Source organism: Suncus etruscus, chromosome 2 (assembly GCF_024139225.1).
Source record: "Suncus etruscus isolate mSunEtr1 chromosome 2, mSunEtr1.pri.cur, whole genome shotgun sequence".
NCBI lineage: Eukaryota > Metazoa > Chordata > Mammalia > Eulipotyphla > Soricidae > Suncus > Suncus etruscus.
The window spans coordinates 25,812,721-25,835,463 of NC_064849.1; the positions used below are offsets into that span (position 1 = coordinate 25,812,721).

Here is a 22,743-nt window from a genome sequence, read left to right on the forward strand (position 1 = left end):
TTTTGCATAAGAGAAATAAGAAGTGGATATTTATTTTATGAATTGTCTTCATGAATCATGCAAGCTGTTATTTCATAACATAACTTAAATTCTTTAAGTGGCTTTAGAAATCAAAAGATCTTTTCTTAAATGAAATCTGAGAATAAAGAGAATGAAATATTTGAATTTGCTCCATGAAGACAACAATAGAGATGAAGATGTTACCGTTCTCTATGACACAAATAAAATATCAACTCCCCCAAATAGCATTAGGACTATGATCCCCTGTCCAGACACTGGAGAAGTTCTTCCCACTTTGCTATTCACACAGAAGCTAATTTCCTGTCTCTAAATTTTCAAAGATATATTCATCTATTTTCTGTTCATACACAACAAAAAAACTCAATTCCTATTTGTATGTCAAAGATCCATCACAATCTATGACTTATATACTGTCAATAGAAAATGTTGAAAGTTAGTCTTTTTTTAGGTTATGGAATTTAAGTTATCTTGGTAAACTAAGGAGAAAGTATTCTTCCTGTTGCAGATTTAGGAATCACAGAGCCTGAATCTTTGTACCATTTTTCTCATACTTATTTTTCAAGGTTAAGTAATGTTGATTGATTTAGTAATTCATTTTCCAAAAGTAGGTACAAGTTTAATAAGTGATGAAGGACTGAAAAATAATACAGTGGATAAGGCATTTGCCTTGCATGCAGCCAACCAGGATTTAATCCCTGGCATCCTATATGGTTTCCCCAAGCTCTCCAAGGAGTGATTCCTGAGCACAGAGTCAGAAATAAGCCCCAAATTCAGCTGTCTATGACACAAAAAAAAGGGAAGGCATTGATTTATGGGGGCCAGGATGGTGATGGTTTGGATCATACCCAGCAGTGCTCAGGGCTTACTCTTGATTCTGTGTTTAGGGATCACTCCTGGAAGGGTTTAGGGTACATATTTATACCAGGAATTTAATTAGGGTCAACAGTGTTAAAACAAAGTGTTGTATTGATTGCATTGTTTCTCTGGTCCTAAGAATTAAATTTGTTAATGTTCTTTTTATTTCTTGTCTTTCTCTTTGAAGTTTGTAGTACTTGAAACTTGAGACTAAAAAAATAAAACAGAATTTTGTGGCTTTATTTATAACTTACATGGCTCAGTAAAATTGGCACAGAGACTAAAATGGAAAATAGGAGCTAAAGATCAATTTCAAGTGTACATTGAATCATACTGCAGAATGATTCCATTTAAGTATAGACTGATACAAAATAGAACCAGAAGTGAAAAAGCTGGAAATGAGTTTCTTGCTGGGCTTAAAAGATATAGAAAGGCCTAGGTGGAGTCATTTATGTGAGGTGCAAAGACTTAAAAGAGAAAGTTCAGAAGTGTGAATGAAATATAGCACAACGACACCATGGGAAGTCACCCATCCCATGAGTTTCAGTACTGGCTGCACAGGTAACATCACTATATTTCAACTCAGTCTCATAGCTAACCATCTTTGAGCCAAGTTAAACAACGAGAAGAATAGTAAACTAGCACTTACTCTTAAAAGAAGTCATTTTCAAACCAAAGATCTCTGTGACACTGTGGAGACAGTCTGTCCAGAGAAATATATGATCTCATAGTAGCCCTTACTTTTAGTAATAGCTTCAGATTTAATTGTCTCAGGAATTTCTTATAAGCCCTGCAATTTGGGGGGTTTACTCTTAAGCTGAGTAAAACTATACCAAAGGGATAGTAGAAGTTAATAAACTTTCTTTTCATATGACCAACTCTTGCCCAATCCCCTAGATACCACCAAAAGTAACTCGCTAACACAGAGCCAGGAGTAAGTCATGAGCCCATTACTTCCAAGCATGGTTCTAAAACATTTCCTCACTTCCCCACCCCAAAAATGAATTGTGATTTTTTGGCAATGCTGATGGCTTTTTATTTTCATAGGTATGTTTTTAGATATAAAAAAGCAAAAGGGCGATATGGTGTGCAGAAAGGGGACTGGCCTTTATGTTTGATACTTAAAGACAGAAAGGTCATAGGTTTTGCTTATTTTTTTCTCTTCTCTTATTGATATATGCTTAGCATTTAATAAGAAAACAGCTGTAATGACTCATATTGTTCATGCAAGGTCACTGTAATTATAATTTTCAAGCTGAGGAACAGGACTTTGTTTAGCTAGTTTATTCTAAATTATAATATTTGTATCCTTTACAGGCTAATAAAGTTAAGATTTAGCAAAGCTTCTTGTTCACGGATATGGGGTAACAGTGGAGAGCAGAAAGCAAGGAATCACATTGACATTCTGCTATTTACTTTTCTGACTAAAGACCATGCTTTTGACCAGATGTTCTTTTAAAAATAAAGTGCACAATTTTAGAGGAAGAATATTAATTTCTGAGTCCCACAGTGAATGATACGATAGAAAACTAGTACTGTAGTGAATTGAATCTTTTTGTGTATTTACTTTCTTTTATGTAGAATTCTTGTGCTCCAACTTACTAAGATTCTGTGTCCACATAAAAACATATACATGAATATTTATAGTAGCATAATCCATAAACAACAGGAGGGATACAAGCAATCCTTAAATCAGAGAGAAATATACCACTGATATATACATAATACAACCTGTGTGAAACTCAGGAACAATAATTTTACATCAAAACTGTCAATTACAATTTCCACATAGAATATGAATCTAGTGACATGTAGCATCCAAAAGAGGCAAATTCATGGAAAGAGAGAACATAGATTATTAGTTAAATACTAAGTACTAAGAAGAATGAAGAATAGGAAGAAACTACTAGTAGATTTGGAGTTTCTTTGGGCAGTAATGAAAATGTTCTAAAATTAAGTAATAGAATGGGTGCAAAAGACTGTGAATAACCTCAAAAGCATTGATTTTCACATTTTAAAAATGGTAGTTTTGATAACATACTAATTATATCTAATAAGATAGTGTTTTTAAAAAATATTGGTCTAGGCATTATGATAGACTGTCATAGTGAACAAATAGAGTGTAACCAACTCATAAAATACATAAACTCAGTGAAAATATCCCCAAGTTTGGCTTGGTTAGATGAAAACAACTGTCCAGTTATGGGCAACTTTTCACTATGTGTGTATTTTTTCACTATCTACAGTAGATATTAACTTCAACACAGCCAGGTCTTTTCCCTTTAACATTTAAATACAATGATAATACAATGCCCCTCATGTATTCAAAGCAAATGAAATCAATACTTCTTTAAATGAAATAATAAATGCAATGCTTTTAATTGTCTGCTGTGATAGACTGAAGATACTATCTGTATCTTAATCTGAGAAATTTAGTTGAAGATTGTTCTTAAAGCCCTGATTAGGTTGGACTTGACTGTGAAGTATAATACACTGGTTTCTTGACTTCTCAAGCTCGATTGGATGGATACTATAAACACCATCCTTTTTGTTCTTTGTTTTTGAGCAGCTGGAATGTACAGTACTGTCCAGTGAAGATTTTCTCAGCCTCTGGATAGAAGAAGCTTCTATTTTTTTTAACTTTGACAGTGGCCTTTGGCCAACTAAGAAATGGCCTCCTGTGCTGGAAATGAACTCTTCTTCTGTCTCTGTAGCTAGTAGGTTGGTGGTATGACAAAGCTACAGACTTCCCACCACAGAGTTGAAGGAACTTGAAAGTGAGAGGTTTATATAAAGACGTTTAACTATAGGGATGCAAAATTACCAGCACAGACTTGAGGGTATTGTTTTGGTGAATTAAATGATGATTTTTATTTCCAATGCCTGATCTCTGGACAATATTCTCCCTTGTTCAACTCAACTACCGAAAGAGCTCGGCTGAGCGCCAGTGCAGCCTCAGCTCCATTTCAGGCTACTGTGGACCAGAATGCTTATAAAAGAAAACAGGAAGTCTGTTGTGGCCAAGGCAATTTGTAGTGGTCTGAAAGCATCAAGTTCTCAGAAAAGAAATTCTTTGTAACCATATTAATCCCTTCAACAAATATGACTCTGTGTGCTTTTCTTCTCAGTTGACCAATTTATTTTTGCCTCAATGGAGATACTTTAAAGAAAGTATAAATAAATAGAAGCCTCACAATTCTTAAATTATGTTATGTAGGTCTTCTTCCTTTACAGGCAACTTGTCCAGTATTACAGCAAAATATAATTCAGATCAATCTTGTGGTGAAGACATTCTTTGTAAATGCTTTCTCTTTTTTGGGTGTTATGTATTCTTTACGAAATGGCATGAATGTTGAACAAGAACACTTCCTTTTTTGTCACATGACTTAATAAAATAATTCTCTCATTTTTCTTATTTGGTTAAAAAAAATCAGCATCTGGTTCATGGTATCAAGAATCACAGTCTTTACACATATGATGGAAGAAAGAATTCAATTCTATTTATCCTTATATCAGTGCATTTTCTTTCTCCTGTCCTGATTTTTAACACTAGTATTGAGGTAATTTATCTTTATGGTATCACAAGTTTACAAGTAGTCACTTCATTCTGAACCCACATTTCAGAAACTTTACCTCAAGAAAAAAACTGTTTCTTCAGCCATTTCAGTATTCTTTATTTCTCTACACAGGCATTGTCTAGGTTTGATATAATGATTCAACAAGCTTAAATTGTAGGTCTGTCACTCTATTCTTCATCAAATTTAGAATATTTTACAGTTTTTTTAAGGGTAAGAAGCAAAGAGGAAACTATAGTCAATAACAAGAAACAGGAATTTTGTATAAAATATTTTAAAAAATAGTGACTGTAAGATAGAAATGTATTTTAGTTAGAGTTAAATCTTAATCTTACCAGTGGATTATAGTACATAATGTTCCCTGGAAATCAATCAAGTTACACTGTGCATCTGTTAAGAACCTATCCGAACAGGAAATAAGTTATCCCTAGATAATTAAAACCCAGTAATAATCCCCAGAGCTCAATTTAATCTTCTACTCCAAATTATCAGTAAAGTTTATTTACTTTTATCTTGTATGACTAGCAAAAATATGCCATAACTTGAAAGAATAAATTCAAAAATAATAAACTATATAAAATCTAAATAATGTTAAGTCCTAAGATGGCCCAGTTTATTTGAGTGTCAGCAATGGTTCCTAAGGATTGTAGCTCACTTGGCTGGAGTCTGTAGCCCCAACAGTTAGCATTTCCAAGTGTGTTCACCCAACTGCCTTGAGAGCAATGCATGTTGAGATCATATAGGCACTGATTTTTCCGACATGCCTTGAACTTAGTTTTCTCACTGCTTTTAAACTTGGTGTATTCGTATGACAGATATCCTCTTTCAGTGTTTAAACCTCATGCTCCTCAATATACACATACATTCACATTCATACACTTAAACACTCGGTCTAAACTATACTTGTATATACACAATCATATATTATACACATAAACTCTAATAAACATCTTCACATACACAGTCTGTTTTGTTGCTTTATTTGAGCTCCATGGTTACAAAATTGTTCATTGTTGGATTTTGTCCTACAGTGTATGTGCACAGTTCACCGGTGGACTCTTTCTGTCACAATATCTCCCATTTCCATCCCACCACTGACCCCTGTCTTGCTCTAGGGCAGATAAATTGCTTCTCTACCTTTGTCTCACTCTTTCTCTGTCAAATCTCTCTCTACTTTTTAACACTAGGTTTTACACTATTGTTAATGGAGGGGAGCCTTGCCTGTAAGTTTCTCCACTTTCAGCACCTAGTTCTTTTCCAGAGCAATTAGGTCCAACTATCATCATCCTTCTAGACCCTTCTCTACTCTAGCTATACTCACCATTCTCTGTGGAGAGTTTTCTACCCTGGACTGGACCTCCTGATCTTTGTCTCAATTGCCTCTGGGTATTATTAGCATACCATACTATATTTTTGTGTTCTTATATTCCATATATGAGTGAGATTATTCTATGTCTATCCCTTTCCCTTTAGCTCATTTCACTGAGCATAATTGTCTTCATGTCCATCCAAATATACACATTCTTTTTAATATATTTTTTATTTAAGTAACATGATCATATTTGGGTTACAGTCATAACCAGAACACCCCCCTTCACCAGTGCAGCATTACCCCCTCCCCCCTTCCCATCCCCTGCCTGTATTCGAGACAGGCATTCTACTACAGTAATTTGCTTTTAAGTTCAGTAAGTTGTATTTTTTCCTTAAAAAATAAGAGTAAAAAAATATAGTAAAGGTGTGATAGTGGCAATCACCAATGTTTGCATAGGTCCAGAAAAATGGAGAAAATGGAAAAAAAATCCTTGACCTGATTACAAAAAGGCCTTACCCCAGAAGTTTATTGGCATAAGACAGACTCTGGGTTCCAGGCATAGCAGTCTATCCAACTCCAGTCATTCTCAAGGTCCTGGTGAAACTTTTTTACACTTTAGCTGTTGTTGGTATCAGACTCATATTTAAAGACTCTGGATTCTGTGCATTTCTTTCATCGATGTCAGGCTGATGTGGAGCATCCTCTAGTTTCAGCATATCATTAAATGCGGAGTGATCTGCCCTGCGTGCAGAATATACACATTCTTATACCTACCATACATATAACACATAACATGCATTTTATGTACACTCACACAGATATACAGACATATATTATACATGCTCATATAGAATGGGTATATTATATCCAGTCTATGTGAGCATGAAAACATGTTCACATATAGTATAGATATATACTTACATATAGATACATATATATATATATATATATATTCACATGTACATTCAACAGTAAGAGTTTAGTATCCAATATACATGGGGGGGTTAGCAATGAACAAAATAGACCAAATTTCTTATACAAGTCTGAGACAGAATGAGTCTGAAAGGGGGAAAGTTTATTGAAGAGATATTTATGATTTGATTTACTATAAGGTTAAAATAAAAGGTTAAATAAAATAAAAAAGGCTAAAACTTTTCTTTTTTTTTTCTTTTTTTCTTTTTAATTTATTTAAACACCTTAATTACATACATGATTGTGTTTGGGTTTCAGTCATGTAAAGAACACCACCCATCACCAGTGCAACATTCCCATCACCAATGTCCCAAGTCTCCCTCCTCCCCACCCGACCCCCGCCTGTACTCTAGACAGGCTCTCCATTTTCCTCATACATTCTCGTTATTAGGACAGTTCAAAATGTAGTTATTTCCCTAACTAAGCTCATCACTCTTTGTGGTGAGCTTCCTGAGGTGAGCTGGAACTTCCAGTTCTTTTCTCTTTTGTGTCTGAAAATTATTATTTCAAGGGTGTCTTTCATTTTTCTTAAAACCCATAGATGAGTGAGGCCATTCTGCGTTTTTCTCTCTCTCTCTGACTTATTTCACTCAGCATAATAGAGTCCGTGTACATCCATGTATAGGAAAATTTCATGATTTCATCTCTCCTGACAGCTGCATAATATTCCATTGTGTATATGTACCACAGTTTCTTTAGCCATTCGTCTGTTGAAGGGCATCTTGTTGTTTCCAGAGTCTTGCTATGGTAAATAGTGCTGCAATGAATATAGGTGTAAGGAAGGGGTTTTTGTATTGTATTTTTGTGTTCCTAGGGTATATTCCTAGGAGTGGTATAGCTGGATCGTAAACTAAACTAAAACTTTTCTAAGTTTTTCTAATTTCAAGCATTACAGATTTTATTCAGAAAACATACCAATAAAATGAACTGGTCAAAAAAGTGCAAATAGCCAAAATTTTTGTTTAACAGGACCTAAAATTGCTGAGAAGTCTGATCTTCATAAGCTGTAATTATGCTATTGTAATAAAGCTAGCAGTGATCATCAAAGTTTTCATCCTTCTCTCCCAGTGATTAAGGAAATGGTAATTGTGGAAGTTCTGTATTCTCTTATCCAGAAATAACTAAGATTTAAAATACTTTCCTACTGTATTTTTGTGTAGTATTCTAATCAATTCTTCTACATTAGAGGCTTAATTTATTTTTATTTGTTTCTTTCAGACTGCCACAGTGTCTTGGGATATCCGAACATTATATTCAACAGTGCCTGAAGATGCTGAGTGCAAGGCAGAAAATCTACTGGTAAAAGAGGTAAGTCCTTTCTTTTATGAAGTATTGCTTCTTTAAATAGAGATTACTGCTTTTGCTGCTGCTATTGCTGCTGCTACTGCTACTACTACTAATACTACTACTATTACTACAACTACTTCTGCTGTTTGCTACTACTACTACTACTACTACTACTACTACTATTACTACTACTACTACTGCAGCTGTTGCCACTGCTGCTGCCACTGCTGCTATAAATAAACAGAGATTTTTTAACACAATGGTTAGTTGGTCATCATCTATAGATGATTTCACTTTCCTGATGTTTTTATTTAATTATCTGATTTTGTAAAGGAAGCTTGAAACAGCCATCAGGCAAGGACAGGAAAGTGGGCTAGACGTGGCCCTCAAAAACACTGGGGTCGTACAGGCATCCATGACAATTCTGGGAGTTTCCTGACTGCCCTGATTACCCACCCCCCTTCATTCACAATTGTGGGAAAATGCCAGATGTCATGTACTTCCTAAAGCAAATCAATCTACTGTACCTTTCTATTGTTTAAAATACTATATATAGCTTGTAAGCTCATGGTTCAGGGCTGGCAGATTCTGGCTTATGCTGGATTCTGACAGCCCCTGCATGCTTGTAAGAAAAATAAACCCTCTGCTATTGCATGAGAGATTGTGGTCTTGGTGTCTTTGAACGGCGCATCGTTCTCCTGAACTTAACAATTTCTATTCAAGTATTAAATTTTTGTTTCGATTTATCATGGAGGAATTATATAGTAGAATGTTGTTATTTTATTTTATGTAAATATTTTTAGTGTTACGGAAGACAATGCTGTGGAAATTAGAATTATAACACCTTATAATAGATTTTAAAAAGAAAACTGTGCAGATTCATGTAGTATCCATATAATTGAGTATACTATTTTTTGTTACTAACAAAAAATCATTGTATTGGAAATACCATAATGTTAGATATAATTCTTAACTCTGAATGATTCACAAGATTTTTCTATGTTCTGCATTTAAATTTTTCTTTCTTTGGGGACTGAAGATAGCATAGTGGGTAGAGAGCTTCCCTTACATGGTGCCTATCCAGATTTAATCCTCAGCATCTTACATAGTTCTCCAAGCTCCACCAGAAATTTTTTTCTGGATAAAGAGCCAGAATTAAGCCCTGAACACCACCAGGTGTGACCAAAAAATAATATATATTTTTTTCTTTAAAAATGTTATATATAGGTTTATTGAAAATAGTAGTGGAATTTCTAACATATTTTCTTCTATTCCTGTTCATTGCTATATTTTAAGCCATTGATTTCTAAATGTATGCAATTTACTTAAACTTTTTTTCATAATATGTTATTAATGACTTTTGTTTTTGGTGCATCAGGTCACCTGCTAGTAACAAAATACTTTTATTTTTAAAGTATATTTTTCTGGTCTGGAGTGGTAGCACAGTGGTAGGGAATTTGCCTTGAACGTGCCTGACAAGGATGGATGCGAGTTTGATCCCTGGCATCCCATATGATCCCCTGAGCCAAGAGCAGTTTCTGAGTGCAGAGCCAGGAGTAAACCCTGAGCACCTCTGGGTGTGCCACCCCCACCTCCCCAAACAAAAATAAAGAAAAATAAAGAATATTTTCTTTAATTTTTGCATTCTCCAATATATTTAAAACACTGTTGAGTAAAAATCTAATAACAATCAACATGACATTCTTTAAGAGTCTTTAATATTTTGATGCTTTATAAAGTTTGATATTCTCTTACCATTTTTGGCAGAAAAGATCTGTCTAATAGAAGTCATTCTTGATCTCCATCCACAGTGTTTATAAAGACTCACTGCCTTATCTTATAAAATTTATACTTAATGCATTGGTTAATAGCTCTTCTGTTTAAATTTTATACTGTTTGAATCAATAGGTATTATCCTCTGAATCAATAAATCTATCTCCACTGTACATGCTCTTTTTGAATGGTACCATTACCTTTAGTCTCTTCTGCATTAAAATTGATAGTATGTTGTTTTTAATATTTACACTTATATCTGTAAATTAAACATTAGCACTTGTTTTTTCCTTTTAATAAAGGATGAATATTAGTGTTAAAAATCACTTGGCACACTCCAATTTCTTTATTTTCTAGAATAAGCTATTAGTAAAATTAAACAATATTTAGAAACAAGTATAAGATCATATGGTTGCTTAAATCTATGGTAAATATGGCTCTTCAGGTTTTCTGAGAAAGTCGGGCAATTCAGCATATACTAATAATGTGTTCGTTGCATTACTTAATTTAGATCTTATCTCATGTTACATGCAAAAATTAATTCCAGGTGAGGGCCAGAGCGATAGCACGTTTGCCTCGCATGAGACTGACCCAGGACAGGCCTCGCTTCAATCCTTGATGTCCCATATGGTCCCCAACCCAGGAGTGATTTCTTATTTTTGATTTTTGGGCCACACCCGGTGACACTCAAGGGTTACTCCTGGCTATTCGCTCAGAATTCATTCCTGCCTTGGAGGACCTTATGGGATGCCGGGGGATCGAACCAAGGTCCATCCTAAGCTAGCATGGGCAAGGCAGATGCCTTAGCCCTTGCACCACCACTCTGGCCCCCCAGGACTGATATCTGAGTGCATTGCCAGAAGTAATAACCTCTGAGCATCGCTGGGTGTGACCAAAAAACAAAAATAATGATGATAAATTAATTCCAGGTGAAAAACTGTCAAAAAATAAATGAAGAAAAAATTGTTTTAAAGTATAAGATAAAGGAAAAGGCATAAACTAAAGCATCTCAAACATTTTAAATATATGTTGATTGGTACCATACATAAAGCTAATGAAGTCATTTGCATTGAGAAATCCTTTTAACCCACAGTAACTTTTGCCCTTTTTCTTGTATACATACTATTAATATTTAAAATTTTACAAATTAGTAATAAAGATAAGTAACCCAAGAAATTGTAAGCATCAATATTAGGCAGGTCAAAAGTGCAACTGGCCAATAGATTTTCAACATTGTTAAAGCCCCACTTGTCATCATAGAAATACAAATTAAAGCAAATGACATAAAAGCTTAAGATAAAAGTTCACATTATTATCATATAGTGAGAGCAAAATAAGGGAATTGAATTTCCTAATGTCATAATTATGTGTTTGCAAAATATATATATTTTTTGAAGGCCCGGAGAGATAGCACAGAGGCTTTTGCTTTGCAAGCAGCCGATCCAGGACCAAAGGTGGTTGGCTCGAATCCCCGTGTCCCATATGGTCCCCCGTGCCTGCCAGGAGCTATTTCTGAGCAGACAGCCAGGAGTAATCCCTGAACATTACCAGGTGTGGCCCAAAAACAAACAAAAAAAAAAAGATAAGGTTGAATAAACATTCACATATCTGTATCTTGTGAGGTTGTATAGCTAATAAAAATTACATAAATTTAAATGTATTATCTTGGTACTCAGGATTTGTTCAAATTACAAAGCAGTCTACAGAATATATGGTATGATAGGGATATAAAATATACAAATATTTATATAAATATGCTTATATAAGCCTAGAAAAAGCATAAAGGGCATATCTATTTTATAACTTTAATTTTTAATTGAATAATATCTTTATTTAAACATCATGTATACAAACATGATTGTAGTTGGGTTTCAGTCATAAAGAGAAAACCCCCGTAACCAAGGCAACATTTTCATCACTAATGCCCCTATCACCCTTCCCCCGTCCTGTATTCGAGACAGCCTTTCTAATTCCCACACTCATTGACATTGTCATAACATGTTTTCCTCATAAGTTTGAGACTGCAGAGAAGAGTCAATTGTTTTAATTTTTATATTATTTATTGCCATGGTGCTACAGATGAGTACTTTTAATCCCAAAGTATTTGTGGAAAAAATTAAAATAAATCTTAAAATGCTGGAGTTGGATGCAGCTCAAGTAAACTCCTCTACAAAAGTTACAATCTAACTTTATTCTTCAGTTAGGTAGCTATCATATTGTTAGTTTATTTTTATTGTTTTTGCTAGATAATAAAGATATCACATGAGGAATCTTATTTTAAATGTTTTACTTAATGATTTTCCTGCTGAACTTGTCTTTACACCAAGAAGTTAATAAAATTCAGGGCCGGCAAGGTGGCGCTAGAGGTAAGGTGTCTTCCTTGCAAGCGCTAGTGTAGGACGGACCGCAGTTCGATCCCCGGCATCCCATATGGTCCCCCCCAAACCAGGAGCGATTTCTGAGTGCATAGCCAGAAGTAACCCCTGAGCGTCAAAAGGGTGTGGCCCAAAAACCAAAAGAAAAAAAAAAGCAAGAAGTTAATAAAATTCATCAAACATAGTTCACTCCTAATCATTTTAATATAATATCTATGTATTTATCAGCATCTCCCTGATTTTAGGTCATTTCTCCTCTTTATATAGGACACTATATTTTTATAATTTCAGCAATTTCTTTTAGGTTTTATGGAATTGCTCTCACACTCACCATGGGTTCCCAGCTCTCTGGCTATAAGTTTTGAGAAACCAGGGCACTCTATTGTCTTACATATGGTTACTAGCACCAGTTTATTGTCTTCGAGGTAGAAGCAATCGCTAAATTTTAAAGTACGAAATCCTAGGAGCCCTCAGAAATCTGACCTTTAGTCTCTGGATCTAAGCAGAGTTGGGCCTGAAAAAAAATGCCTTTATTTTAAAACTGGCAACTTCTAGTAGACTTCTTGAAGTTTACAGTTTTGTTTGTACTATCATCAGCTTCAGCACCTCAACTATGAAAATCTATATTGACTCTAGTTTACTGAAAACATCTTTTAGCTAAGGGCATATTGATCACAAAATTCTACACTTTTCTTGTCATTTCCTTGGGGAGCAATTTCTCACCTTCAAATTTGTTAAGCCTTAGTTCCCTTTAAGCTACTTGCTGTCTAAGAAGAATCCTCTGTTCCTTACTTCCTACCTCTGCTTCTAAGTTCTCCCTTGGCTCAAGAAGTTGAGAGCACAGTCTTTGTATCCTTGATCTCAAATACTTGCCAAACTGAGCATTGCCAATCTCAGGACAGAGCTGTCCCTATGTTTAGCCAGCTATTCACATATGAGAATATTATAGCCTTTCCTTAAACACTACAGTGAAAGAAATAAAGAAGAAATAAATAAATATATAAATAAATAATAAATGAAGGAAGGAAGGAAGGAAGGAGGGAGAAAGAAAGAAAGAAAGAAAGAAAGAAAGAAAGAAAGAAAGAAAGAAAGAAAGAAAGAAAGAAAGAAAGAAAGAAAGAAAGAAAGAAAGAAAGAAAGAAGGAAGGAAGGAAGGAAGGAAGGAAGGAAGGAAGGAAGGAAGGAAGGAAGGAAGGAAGGAAGGAAGGAAGGAAGAAAACAGATTGTACAGTGGATAAAGTGCTTGCCTTGTACATTGCCAACATGGGTTCAATTCCCAACATCCTATATGGTTCCTGACTGCAGAGCCAGAAGTAACTGAGCACTAATAGATGTGGCCAAAAAAATAACAAACAGAAAAAAAAAGAATCTAAGTCCTTGACTTAGAGTAGTATAAACATATTACATTGTTATCACCTTTTTATGATAAGAATCAGGAAAGACTAGAAGCATGTCCAGCCTGAAACTGCCAAGCATAGTTTCATCTGGCTTCCGCATCTCATCCCTGGATCCAACATGAAACTACCTGTTTCTGTGCTGCTGCCCTACCACAGCTGGACTTATAAAAGCAGAACAATTTCTCAGCCTTCCACCCTTACAGCCACTATTTTTTTTACCCAGATCTTGTGAAAGATATGACTGGGGAACTGCTTTATGAAACATTGGCTGGATTTTCAAAGCCAGATTAAGCCAGCACTGAAATGAATCTAGTTTATCAGCTTTTGATGAAACATGGCTTTCCCTTAGCATGGCTACTATGATACTAAACAAAAGTTTCTGGTACATCTTGTGCTAAGTTCCTTTAAGACTTTAACTAACTAGTTAACTAATGTTAAACTACTCTAACTAACATACACATGACTCAATACTCCTTTTGAACTTTCTCCCACAAAATACTATTCTGACAATTCCCAATCTCTGGTGAAGTACAGTATTCATTCTACTATCTTTTTTAAATCATTAATGACTTCATATTTTTCAATGCCAGTAAAAGAAAGATGGTCTCTTCCTCTCCCTATTCATTTTTATCTATTAGGAATTCTCCTATCTATTAAGTGTAGAGGTCAGCATTTCCCACACAAGATGACAAGCCTATTTTACATTCACTAAATCACCTGACATCTACACTAACTTACCACCAAGCCATGATTGAGCCATAATACACACAAATGTCTATCTTTGAACACTAGGATATATTACTACAAATCATTCTGTGAAAATGATCATATAACTTGTTCAGGTTCTTCTAGAAATACAATTAAAGTTCTGTTCTCAGTAAACCCTGCTTCATGCTTTTACTAATGTTACTGCCTCTGATACTAAAACAAATACTTTTTAACTATCTAATAAAGGGGTCAGGAAAGTTATTCAAAGAGTTGAGTGCCTGATATCCATGAAAGAGACCTGGGTTTAATCTCCAGCACCTCATAGCTGCCCAAGAACCACCAATGAGCTACTCCCAAACTCAGAACTGGAGTAATTTCTGCACACCACTGAATTAGCCTAGTTAATTAATAAATAATTCATGGATTAAACTGTATACTCAACTTGTTCACAGGAGAATGTGTTCTTCATTTTGGTGAACCTTTGAACCTTTTTGTTTTGGTTTCTTCCATCTGTAAAGAGATATATTAATCATTCCAGTGCTAGGCTTTTCAAAATAAACATAGCAATGGAATAAAAACATTAGTACATTGCAGAAAAATGTCTTTATATGGGGCTAGAGTGGTAGCACAGCAATTGAGCATTTACCTTTCACACAGCTGACCCAGGATGAACCCGGATTCGATCCCCGGCATCCCAGGTGGTCCCCGAGCCAGGAGCAATTTCTGAGTACAGAGCTAGAAGTAACCACTGAACACTAATTCGTGAGGCCCAAAATCAAAAAAGATAAAGAAAAAAGAAAAATGTTTATCAGATCCTCTTACCAGACTTACCATCTATATCTAGAACCATTTAAAATCTCAAATGCATCCTTGGTAAAATAAACACTACCCTTATCCTCCTGCTCCCCCCCCCCGCCCTACATACACACACTGGGAATAGGGAAACTAAAAGAGCTCAGAAATAGGTTACTGGCTTCCTGAACTGAACCTTCATAGCAAAATTTTCATCTTAGTATGCCTAAAAGAATAACCTAAAGCCAGATACTCAAAACAACTCATTGTCTTTTTTTTTGTTGTTTATTTGGTTACTTTATTTAAGCATTGTGATTACAAAATTGTTCATTGTTGGTTTTAAGTGTCATACAATGCACACCATCCTTCACCAGTGCACCTTTCCCATCACCATCAATTCAGCCCTGATTTCTTGTCCAGCGTGATCAGTTCCATCTATCATTGTTCTAGTAGAGTCTTCTCTGTTTAAATTTTCTTTTAATAAAGATGAGAGAACAAAGACTTGGGAATAGACCAGAGTTTAACCAGAGTTGTGATGCAGAGATCACTTGGACTGAATTGCTAAGGGAGACACTGCACATTACTTTGCTAAAAAAGCCTTCTTTAATGTTTGGAAATCAATCTGCTATAGCAATAGAATAAAGATGCAGCATAGTGAGCCTGAATTCAAGAATCAGTTTGCTATTGGTGGCAGGAAATGAGCACGGGTGAAGATTGTTATACATTGTATGACTGTAACTCAATCATTAATAACTTTATCTGTGGAAAAAAATGTATTCTGAACAACCATGTAACCAGGATGTTTAAAACACAAAAATAAAACTATAAAAATAAAAAATACTTTTTAAATAATCAGTTTTTGTTTAGGTCAAATCATAAATACTAGAATTTCAAAGTTAGAAGACGACAACAAATAAAAGAAAATAATAAAATCTAAGTCTATAATTACATTTATATCTGCATAACAGATTATAGATTATGACTACCTAGTTAGCATAACATGATTGGAGCAAAGAAAAGTTCTGATGTTAAGTAGCAACTCCAGCCAGAAGTATTGAAATCACTTTCAAGGAGGAAATAATGAAAACAGGGCCCAAAACTGAATGAAAGTTACCAATCAGGAGCCAGGGAGATACTTCAAGAGTAGAGTATTGGGAATGATAAGGCAAAGGGTAGGGCATTTGCCTTGGTATGTGGCCAACCTGGGTTTAATCTCCATCATCCAATATGTTACTCTGAGCCTGCCAGTAATGATTCTTGAGCATAGAGCCAGAAGTAACCCCTGAGCACCACCGGATGTGCCCCCCCCCCCCCGCAGAAAAGAGTAGAGTACATGTCTGGAGGTGTGAGGCCCTGAGTTCAATCCCCAGAACATCTTGAATGGCATGCCTGTATGTTTGTGGAGCTGTTTACAGCACTGGAAAGAGTAGAAAGGCACCATCACATTAATATAACAGAGTTGTAGTCTGTGGTTTGCAGTCAGTCATTTCAGTTTCATTTTTGGACAAAGAGGAGTTGTAGTCCTAATTTTATAGTCCTTAAAGATCTTCTTAGAGTGATTGTGTGGGCTAGAACAAAGAATAGAGAATAATTTTCTATGCATAACATTTTCAAAATGCCTCCACTAATGTAGGAGCAATGTTTATGCATCTGTAAAATGCAGTGGCTCTCTCAGATTTAGAGAAATGACAGTGTTAGAACAATTATTGAGGGTTATCTAGTCCAGCCTTACACTTCCTTTAGCCACCACAAAATATGGGAATAAATTTGGAAGGAATTTTATAGAATTCTAAGAATCAATTCTTATATATATTTTCAACCTTCTGCTTAATATATCAAGGAAAACAGGTTATAAATTATAATGAATCTTAATTATAGGCTGACACAAAATTACTAGGAAAACTAAACTTTTTTAAATGAGCATTTAAGTACATAGAATATGTGAGGTTCTTTATATGAAATATTTTATTTAATTTTAAAAAGTGAGTGTAAGTTAGACAGATAAAGTAATTTAGAGACATTGCGTTATTTAGTTGAGATGCCCTCAGGTAAATTCAAACCCAAGTTTGTGTGACTCCAAGAAATCACTTCAAAATACCTGGAATGATAATCTAAATGTACTCAAAGATAAAACCTGCACGCATCAAGATATAAAAATTAATAGAACGGAGTTTAGGGTCAGAAAATTCTTTTGAAAATGCTACAACTGTCACACGTATTGTCCAAGCAAAGATCTGAGCTTCTCTACTACTTTGATAAAAATCTTATAGAATATTAAGATTATTTATAAAAATACCTAGTAAGGTAAAGTTAAAATTACTTGCTCCTCAAAAACAGTTTTTTTATTAATTGCTTTATTTAAGCACTGTGGTTACAAAATTACTCATTGTTGGGTTTCATTCATAGAATGTACATCATCCTTTACCAGTTCACCCTTCCTGTCACCGTCACTGATGACTCCTATTTTCGTTCCATTCCACCCTCCTCACCCCTCTCTCTCTCTCTCTCTTTTTCTACCTCTTTCTCTCTTTCTTTTTTGACACTGTGGTTTGCACTCTTGTTCATGGAGAGGTACCTTGTATGTCACTTTCTCCCCTTTCAGCACCGAGTTCTCATCCAGAGTGGTCAGTTCCAACTATCATTGTCCTAGTAGACCCTTCTCTACTCTAACTGCACTCACTATTCTTTGTGATGAGCTTTCTACACTGAGTTGGACTTCCTGACCTTTATCTCTCTTGTATGTGGATATTATTACTATATTTTCTTATTTTTCTTGTTTTTCACAAATGAGTGAGATTAATCTATGTCTATCAATTTCACTCTGACTCAGTTCACTTAGCATAATTGTAATTATTATGCTGAAAAACAGTTATTTTTTACTGGAGTAGGACCACCTAGCATAAGAAAGGAACACATTCATTTTTAGTCAGAGGAATTAAAGAATAATGTCTCATCTTGGGTTACAACTATGACATATATAACATTGAGTGCAATTAGCATATATTTACATGTTTATAGCAGCTAAACATAGTTATTATTTATAGAAATAAAGAGTAATAAATGTCTCTTATTAATTCCATTAAAACTTCCAGATCATGAAATACAGAACTATGTAGGGACAAAAAAAAAATCTTAATACAGTCTTATACTTGGACTGTTTAATAGCAAAGTCACCAGAAGAATGTGACCAAAATAATATTATAAATCTATTCTAGTTTGAAAGCCTGAAGAATTACAAGTGGTTCACTATTGTCCATTTGTTACCAGTTTGCTTGAAAGAAAGTGCATTAATTTTAAATGTTTTTATTAATAATCTTTAAAGCATTTTGATTACTCTAGTCCAAAAACAGTTGGAGGATTTGGGGGTTACAGGAGGATCACATGGGCAAAGACTCTAGAGAATGATTTGTTTTACAATGGCATAAAAATGGAAGTCACCATCATAACCATTTACTCAACCCATTCTTTAATTTTTTTTGCTCAGATAAAACCTGTATAAAATCAACTCCGACAATTTTATTTTATTTTTAATAAATCTTTATTAAGCACCATGATTACAAACATGTTTGTAGTTGGGTTTTAAGTCACTTCCTTTCTCCCAGTTTTATGCTGATCTCTCTCTTGGGGGTGGGGGGTGGGAGTTTGGATCACACCCAGTGGCTCTCAGGGGTTATTTCTGGCTCTGTGCTCAGAAACATATAACTAATGGTTAAATGTTCAGAATGTTTCTTTTCAAAACAAACATTGTCAAAACAAACATTAGTAGCTCAGAAATTGCCCCTAGCAGGCTTCAGGACCATTTGGGATGCCTGGGAATCAAATCACCATTCGTCCTGGGTTGGCCACATGCAAGGAAAACGACCTACCACTGTGCTTCTCTCTGGCACCCTGATCTCTTCCTCTTCTTTATTTTTTACATAATACCACTTTTTAACATAATTCACAATTTTCATATGTTATTATTGACTCACTCTTCCAAAAATCTGAGATTTAATAGGACATAAGTGTTTGTCTTTAGCAAAACCCTGGATATACTCCATGCTTATTGTATGAATTAATGATAATGTCATTAATAAGTCTCTTAAACGAGGAGACTGGGTTAGTAAATTATGGTACAGTAATTTTTTTCCTTATTTATAAGAGTTACTAAACTTAAAAAGCAAACAAATATCTCTAGAATATTTCATTATGTCATGTTTTAATATTCAAATTTAAATATGTTCTTAGAAGTTTACTGGAAAATAACAGTGATTATTATAAATTATTATAAATAACAGGATTAAACAAGAAGGCAAATAAAGAGGATTTTATGCTTTTTGTTTTAAGGGTTTTGGGTGTTTGTTTTTTTTTTTTGGGGGGGGGGTCACACCCAGCAGCACTCAGGGGTTACTCCTGACTTCACACTCAGAAATCACCCCTGGCAGACTCAGGGGACAACATGGGATGCCGAGATTCAAATCACTGTCCCTCTTTATGCAAGGCAAACGCCCACCTCCATGCCATCTCCCCGGACACTTGTTTTAAGTTTTAAGTAAAATTTTGTTTCATTTGAGAACTGCGAGAGGTAGTATAGATAAAGAGAAAAAAAAAAGAGAGAGAGAAAGAGAGATCGCATCCATGAAGAGTCATTTTATCCCATGATTATACAATGTATTCTTTCTCTGAAATTAAAATTAAAATTTTCAGCCCTATATGAAGAGCAGATTTGGACCCAATTTCTAACAGTACTTATATAATTGTGTAAAATGTAGAATTGGAACTTAAAAAAATTTATTGTAGCAGCATAATCTGCCATATAATTTCTCTCCTCCTGCAGTCCCTCTGGTAACAGCTCTAAAATTCTTTTCATTGATCTTCTCTGTCCTTGTGCATTGTTGTTCTATCTTTTTCTTCTTTTTTTTCAAGTCTTTCCTGCTGCCACCATCCTACTCTGTCTCTGGCTTATTCATTGTGTTGTTCTCAGTGCCAGTTTGTATGTGGGCATTTCCTGAGCAATTAAAGTTGTATTGCTGAGAAAGTACAAGAACAAGTTATGAACACCTCGTACAGCTCTGTTCTCCTTGACTTTCCCTGATGCTCTCTCGTCCATCTACTCTGTGCTCTCCACCCACCTCCTAGGCCTTTGTTCCTACTTCAGCCTCTATCTCCTCCAAGCCAGTGTCTCTTCTTTCTTGTATTCTCAACTTGATTGCTCTCAGAAATTTTTCTTGCCTATCTAACTCCTTCTTAATTACTATCACAGATTTTGATTCCTCCCATTGCAGGGAGTCAGTTGTTCCTTATATTCTACCTAAAGGATTCTAGAAAACAAAGTCACCTTACAGTATAGTAGTTGTTTAATCCCCAAATCATTCCATTTTTGAATCCAAATTATTTTTTCAATTTATCTGGACACTCTCCTCATCATTTCACAGTTAGTATGAGCTCAGTGTAGGGCATGCAAGGGGGGAAATTAGTGATATGAAAGACTACAAATTCAGCTAGAAAGTACCATGAGAAGAGCATTATTTTATTTTTAAGGTTTTGGGGGATAAGGAAATAGCCTAAAAGATTGGAGTCCTTGCCTTTCACTTACCAGACTATTTATGAGCCTCAGCACTGCAGACTGCCTCCTCTCCAGTACCAATAGGTGTGGCCCTGGTAGTCACCAGTACCAGTAGTTCTGTGCCCAAGTAGCATTGCATCACCAGCCTAAATCTTGAATCATCCAGCCTAGTAGGGCTGAGTATCCCCAAGAATACTGTCTAGGAGTCATATATCAAAAAATAAAAAAGATATTTTTCAAAAACAGGAAATCAGTAAACTTAGATGTCAGAATCCAGTAAGAAAAAAAAATTAAAGCTGGTTTTAAAATCACAGTAGAAAAAAAAGAACTAAAATGAACTAAAAAATAAATAAATAAATAAATAAATAAAATCACAGTAGAGATCAATAAAGAGAAATTAAAAATAAGTTCCTAAAAAGTAAGAGCAAAAATAAAGGGGCTAAGTTTCAGGTGAAAAGCATGGCATAAAAAATATTATAATTAAGAACTGCTAAAGAATGGAAAGAAAAGCACAGTCACATATCCTGTGTGATTCAGCGGGTGATCTAATTAGGCCTTCCTGGATGAAGTGAAATAGAATAAATATGTTAAACACTTTCTCCTCCCAGAGTCTACTGAGGGTTAGAGTTTCTTTTCATTGGGAAATGGAAGAAGGATTATTAAAGAGCAAGTCCCTTCCCTACCTTTAAAATCACAAACACAGGTCTCTATAGCATGTAATGTTAACTAAAACATGACCCTGAACATGTTATAACATAACTCTGAAAATATGAGGTGATTATTCATGATTAAGTTTGAATAATAATTTTGCCCTTTCTTTCTTTCTTTCTTTCTTTCTTTCTTTCTTTCTTTCTTTCTTTCTTTCTTTCTTTCTTTCTTTCTTTCTTTTCTTTCTTTCTTTCCTTCTTTCTCTCTTTCTCTCTCTCTCTTTCTCTCTTTCTCTCTTTCTCTCTCTCTCTCTCTCTCTTTCTTTCTTTCTTTCTTTCTTTCTTTCTTTCTTTCTTTCTTTCTTTCTTTCTTTCTTTCTTTCTTTCTTTCTTTCTTTCTTTCTTTCTTTCTTTCTTTCAGGCTTGTAAATTTTATAGCTCCCAGTGGTATGTAGTAAACTACAAATATGAACAGTATTCTGGAGACATTCGGCAGTTACCCAGGTAAGAACTATTATAAATATTATTTGTGTTTTAGTATATAATATATACAGATATATATGGACATACATATGTATTACCTGCTTAAGTCTTAGCTTTACCAATAAATAATGACCTATGAATATAATCTCCAATTATAATTTATAATATGTTTAAACAAACGGCATGATAGAACATTCTGTTAACCCAGGTGCTGTTTGTAGCCAGAAAATCGATGGTAAGTTATAAATACTACTTACTTAATTTTTATAAACTTGTAGTGCTCACTTATTGCCACATTCTTTGGTAAGTTTTCCTTTTATTAACTCACACAGTAAATTCTTCTGGGGCAAATATTTTTTCTAATAATATTTTGTGTATAACATTAAATTTACCAGGCTTTACATGCCAAGATTAAAATCCATGAGTATCAGCTATATTTCCAAAAGTGATATGTGTTAAAGAATAGCAAAAGGGAATAATAAATAATAAATTTGTTTCTGATTCTTGGAATTGTAACACATTAGAAGGTGAGAATTCTGTGCCTATCAAATAATAGCTACAGAGAAGCTCAGATACATGATCAAAGCAGTCATTTATTCAATGACTAGGTCCCCCATTAAAGGAAACCCTCACTCAAAGATACAAATTCCTCTACAAAGTGCCCTTCAGACCTAGAATTATGCCTATCACAAAGTAACTGTACAGTCATTATCGTTGGAAAACTTCAAAATACAGAATTCCTGGACAGCATTTGAAGTATACAGATTAGCTCACATACAAGGAACTCTACCAAGCTACAAACCCCTGAAATTTTTATTCATCCAACTTAGGTGATATAAAACCCCAGACCCCCCCCCCCAAAAAAAAGAAAGAAAAAGAAAAACTTGAGAATATCTAAAGTTAAGTGCCCCTTAAGTAAAGCACTGGAGGATACTATGGAAGCTAACTTTCTCATAGAGCCTTGGTTCAGAGTGCGGTACACCCTGAGATTTCCTGTGGGT

The 22,743-nt window shown here is 34.8% G+C and overlaps 1 protein-coding gene across 1 annotated transcript in view; it reads left to right on the forward strand.

The window, feature by feature from the left end:
• DOCK10 (dedicator of cytokinesis 10) overlaps positions 1–22,743 on the forward strand; it is a 299,752-nt gene that overhangs the window by 142,578 nt on the left and 134,431 nt on the right. Inside the window, 2 exon segments of the mRNA XM_049768172.1 lie at positions 7,954–8,043; positions 21,681–21,763. Coding sequence (XP_049624129.1) covers positions 7,954–8,043; positions 21,681–21,763 — 173 coding nt within the window.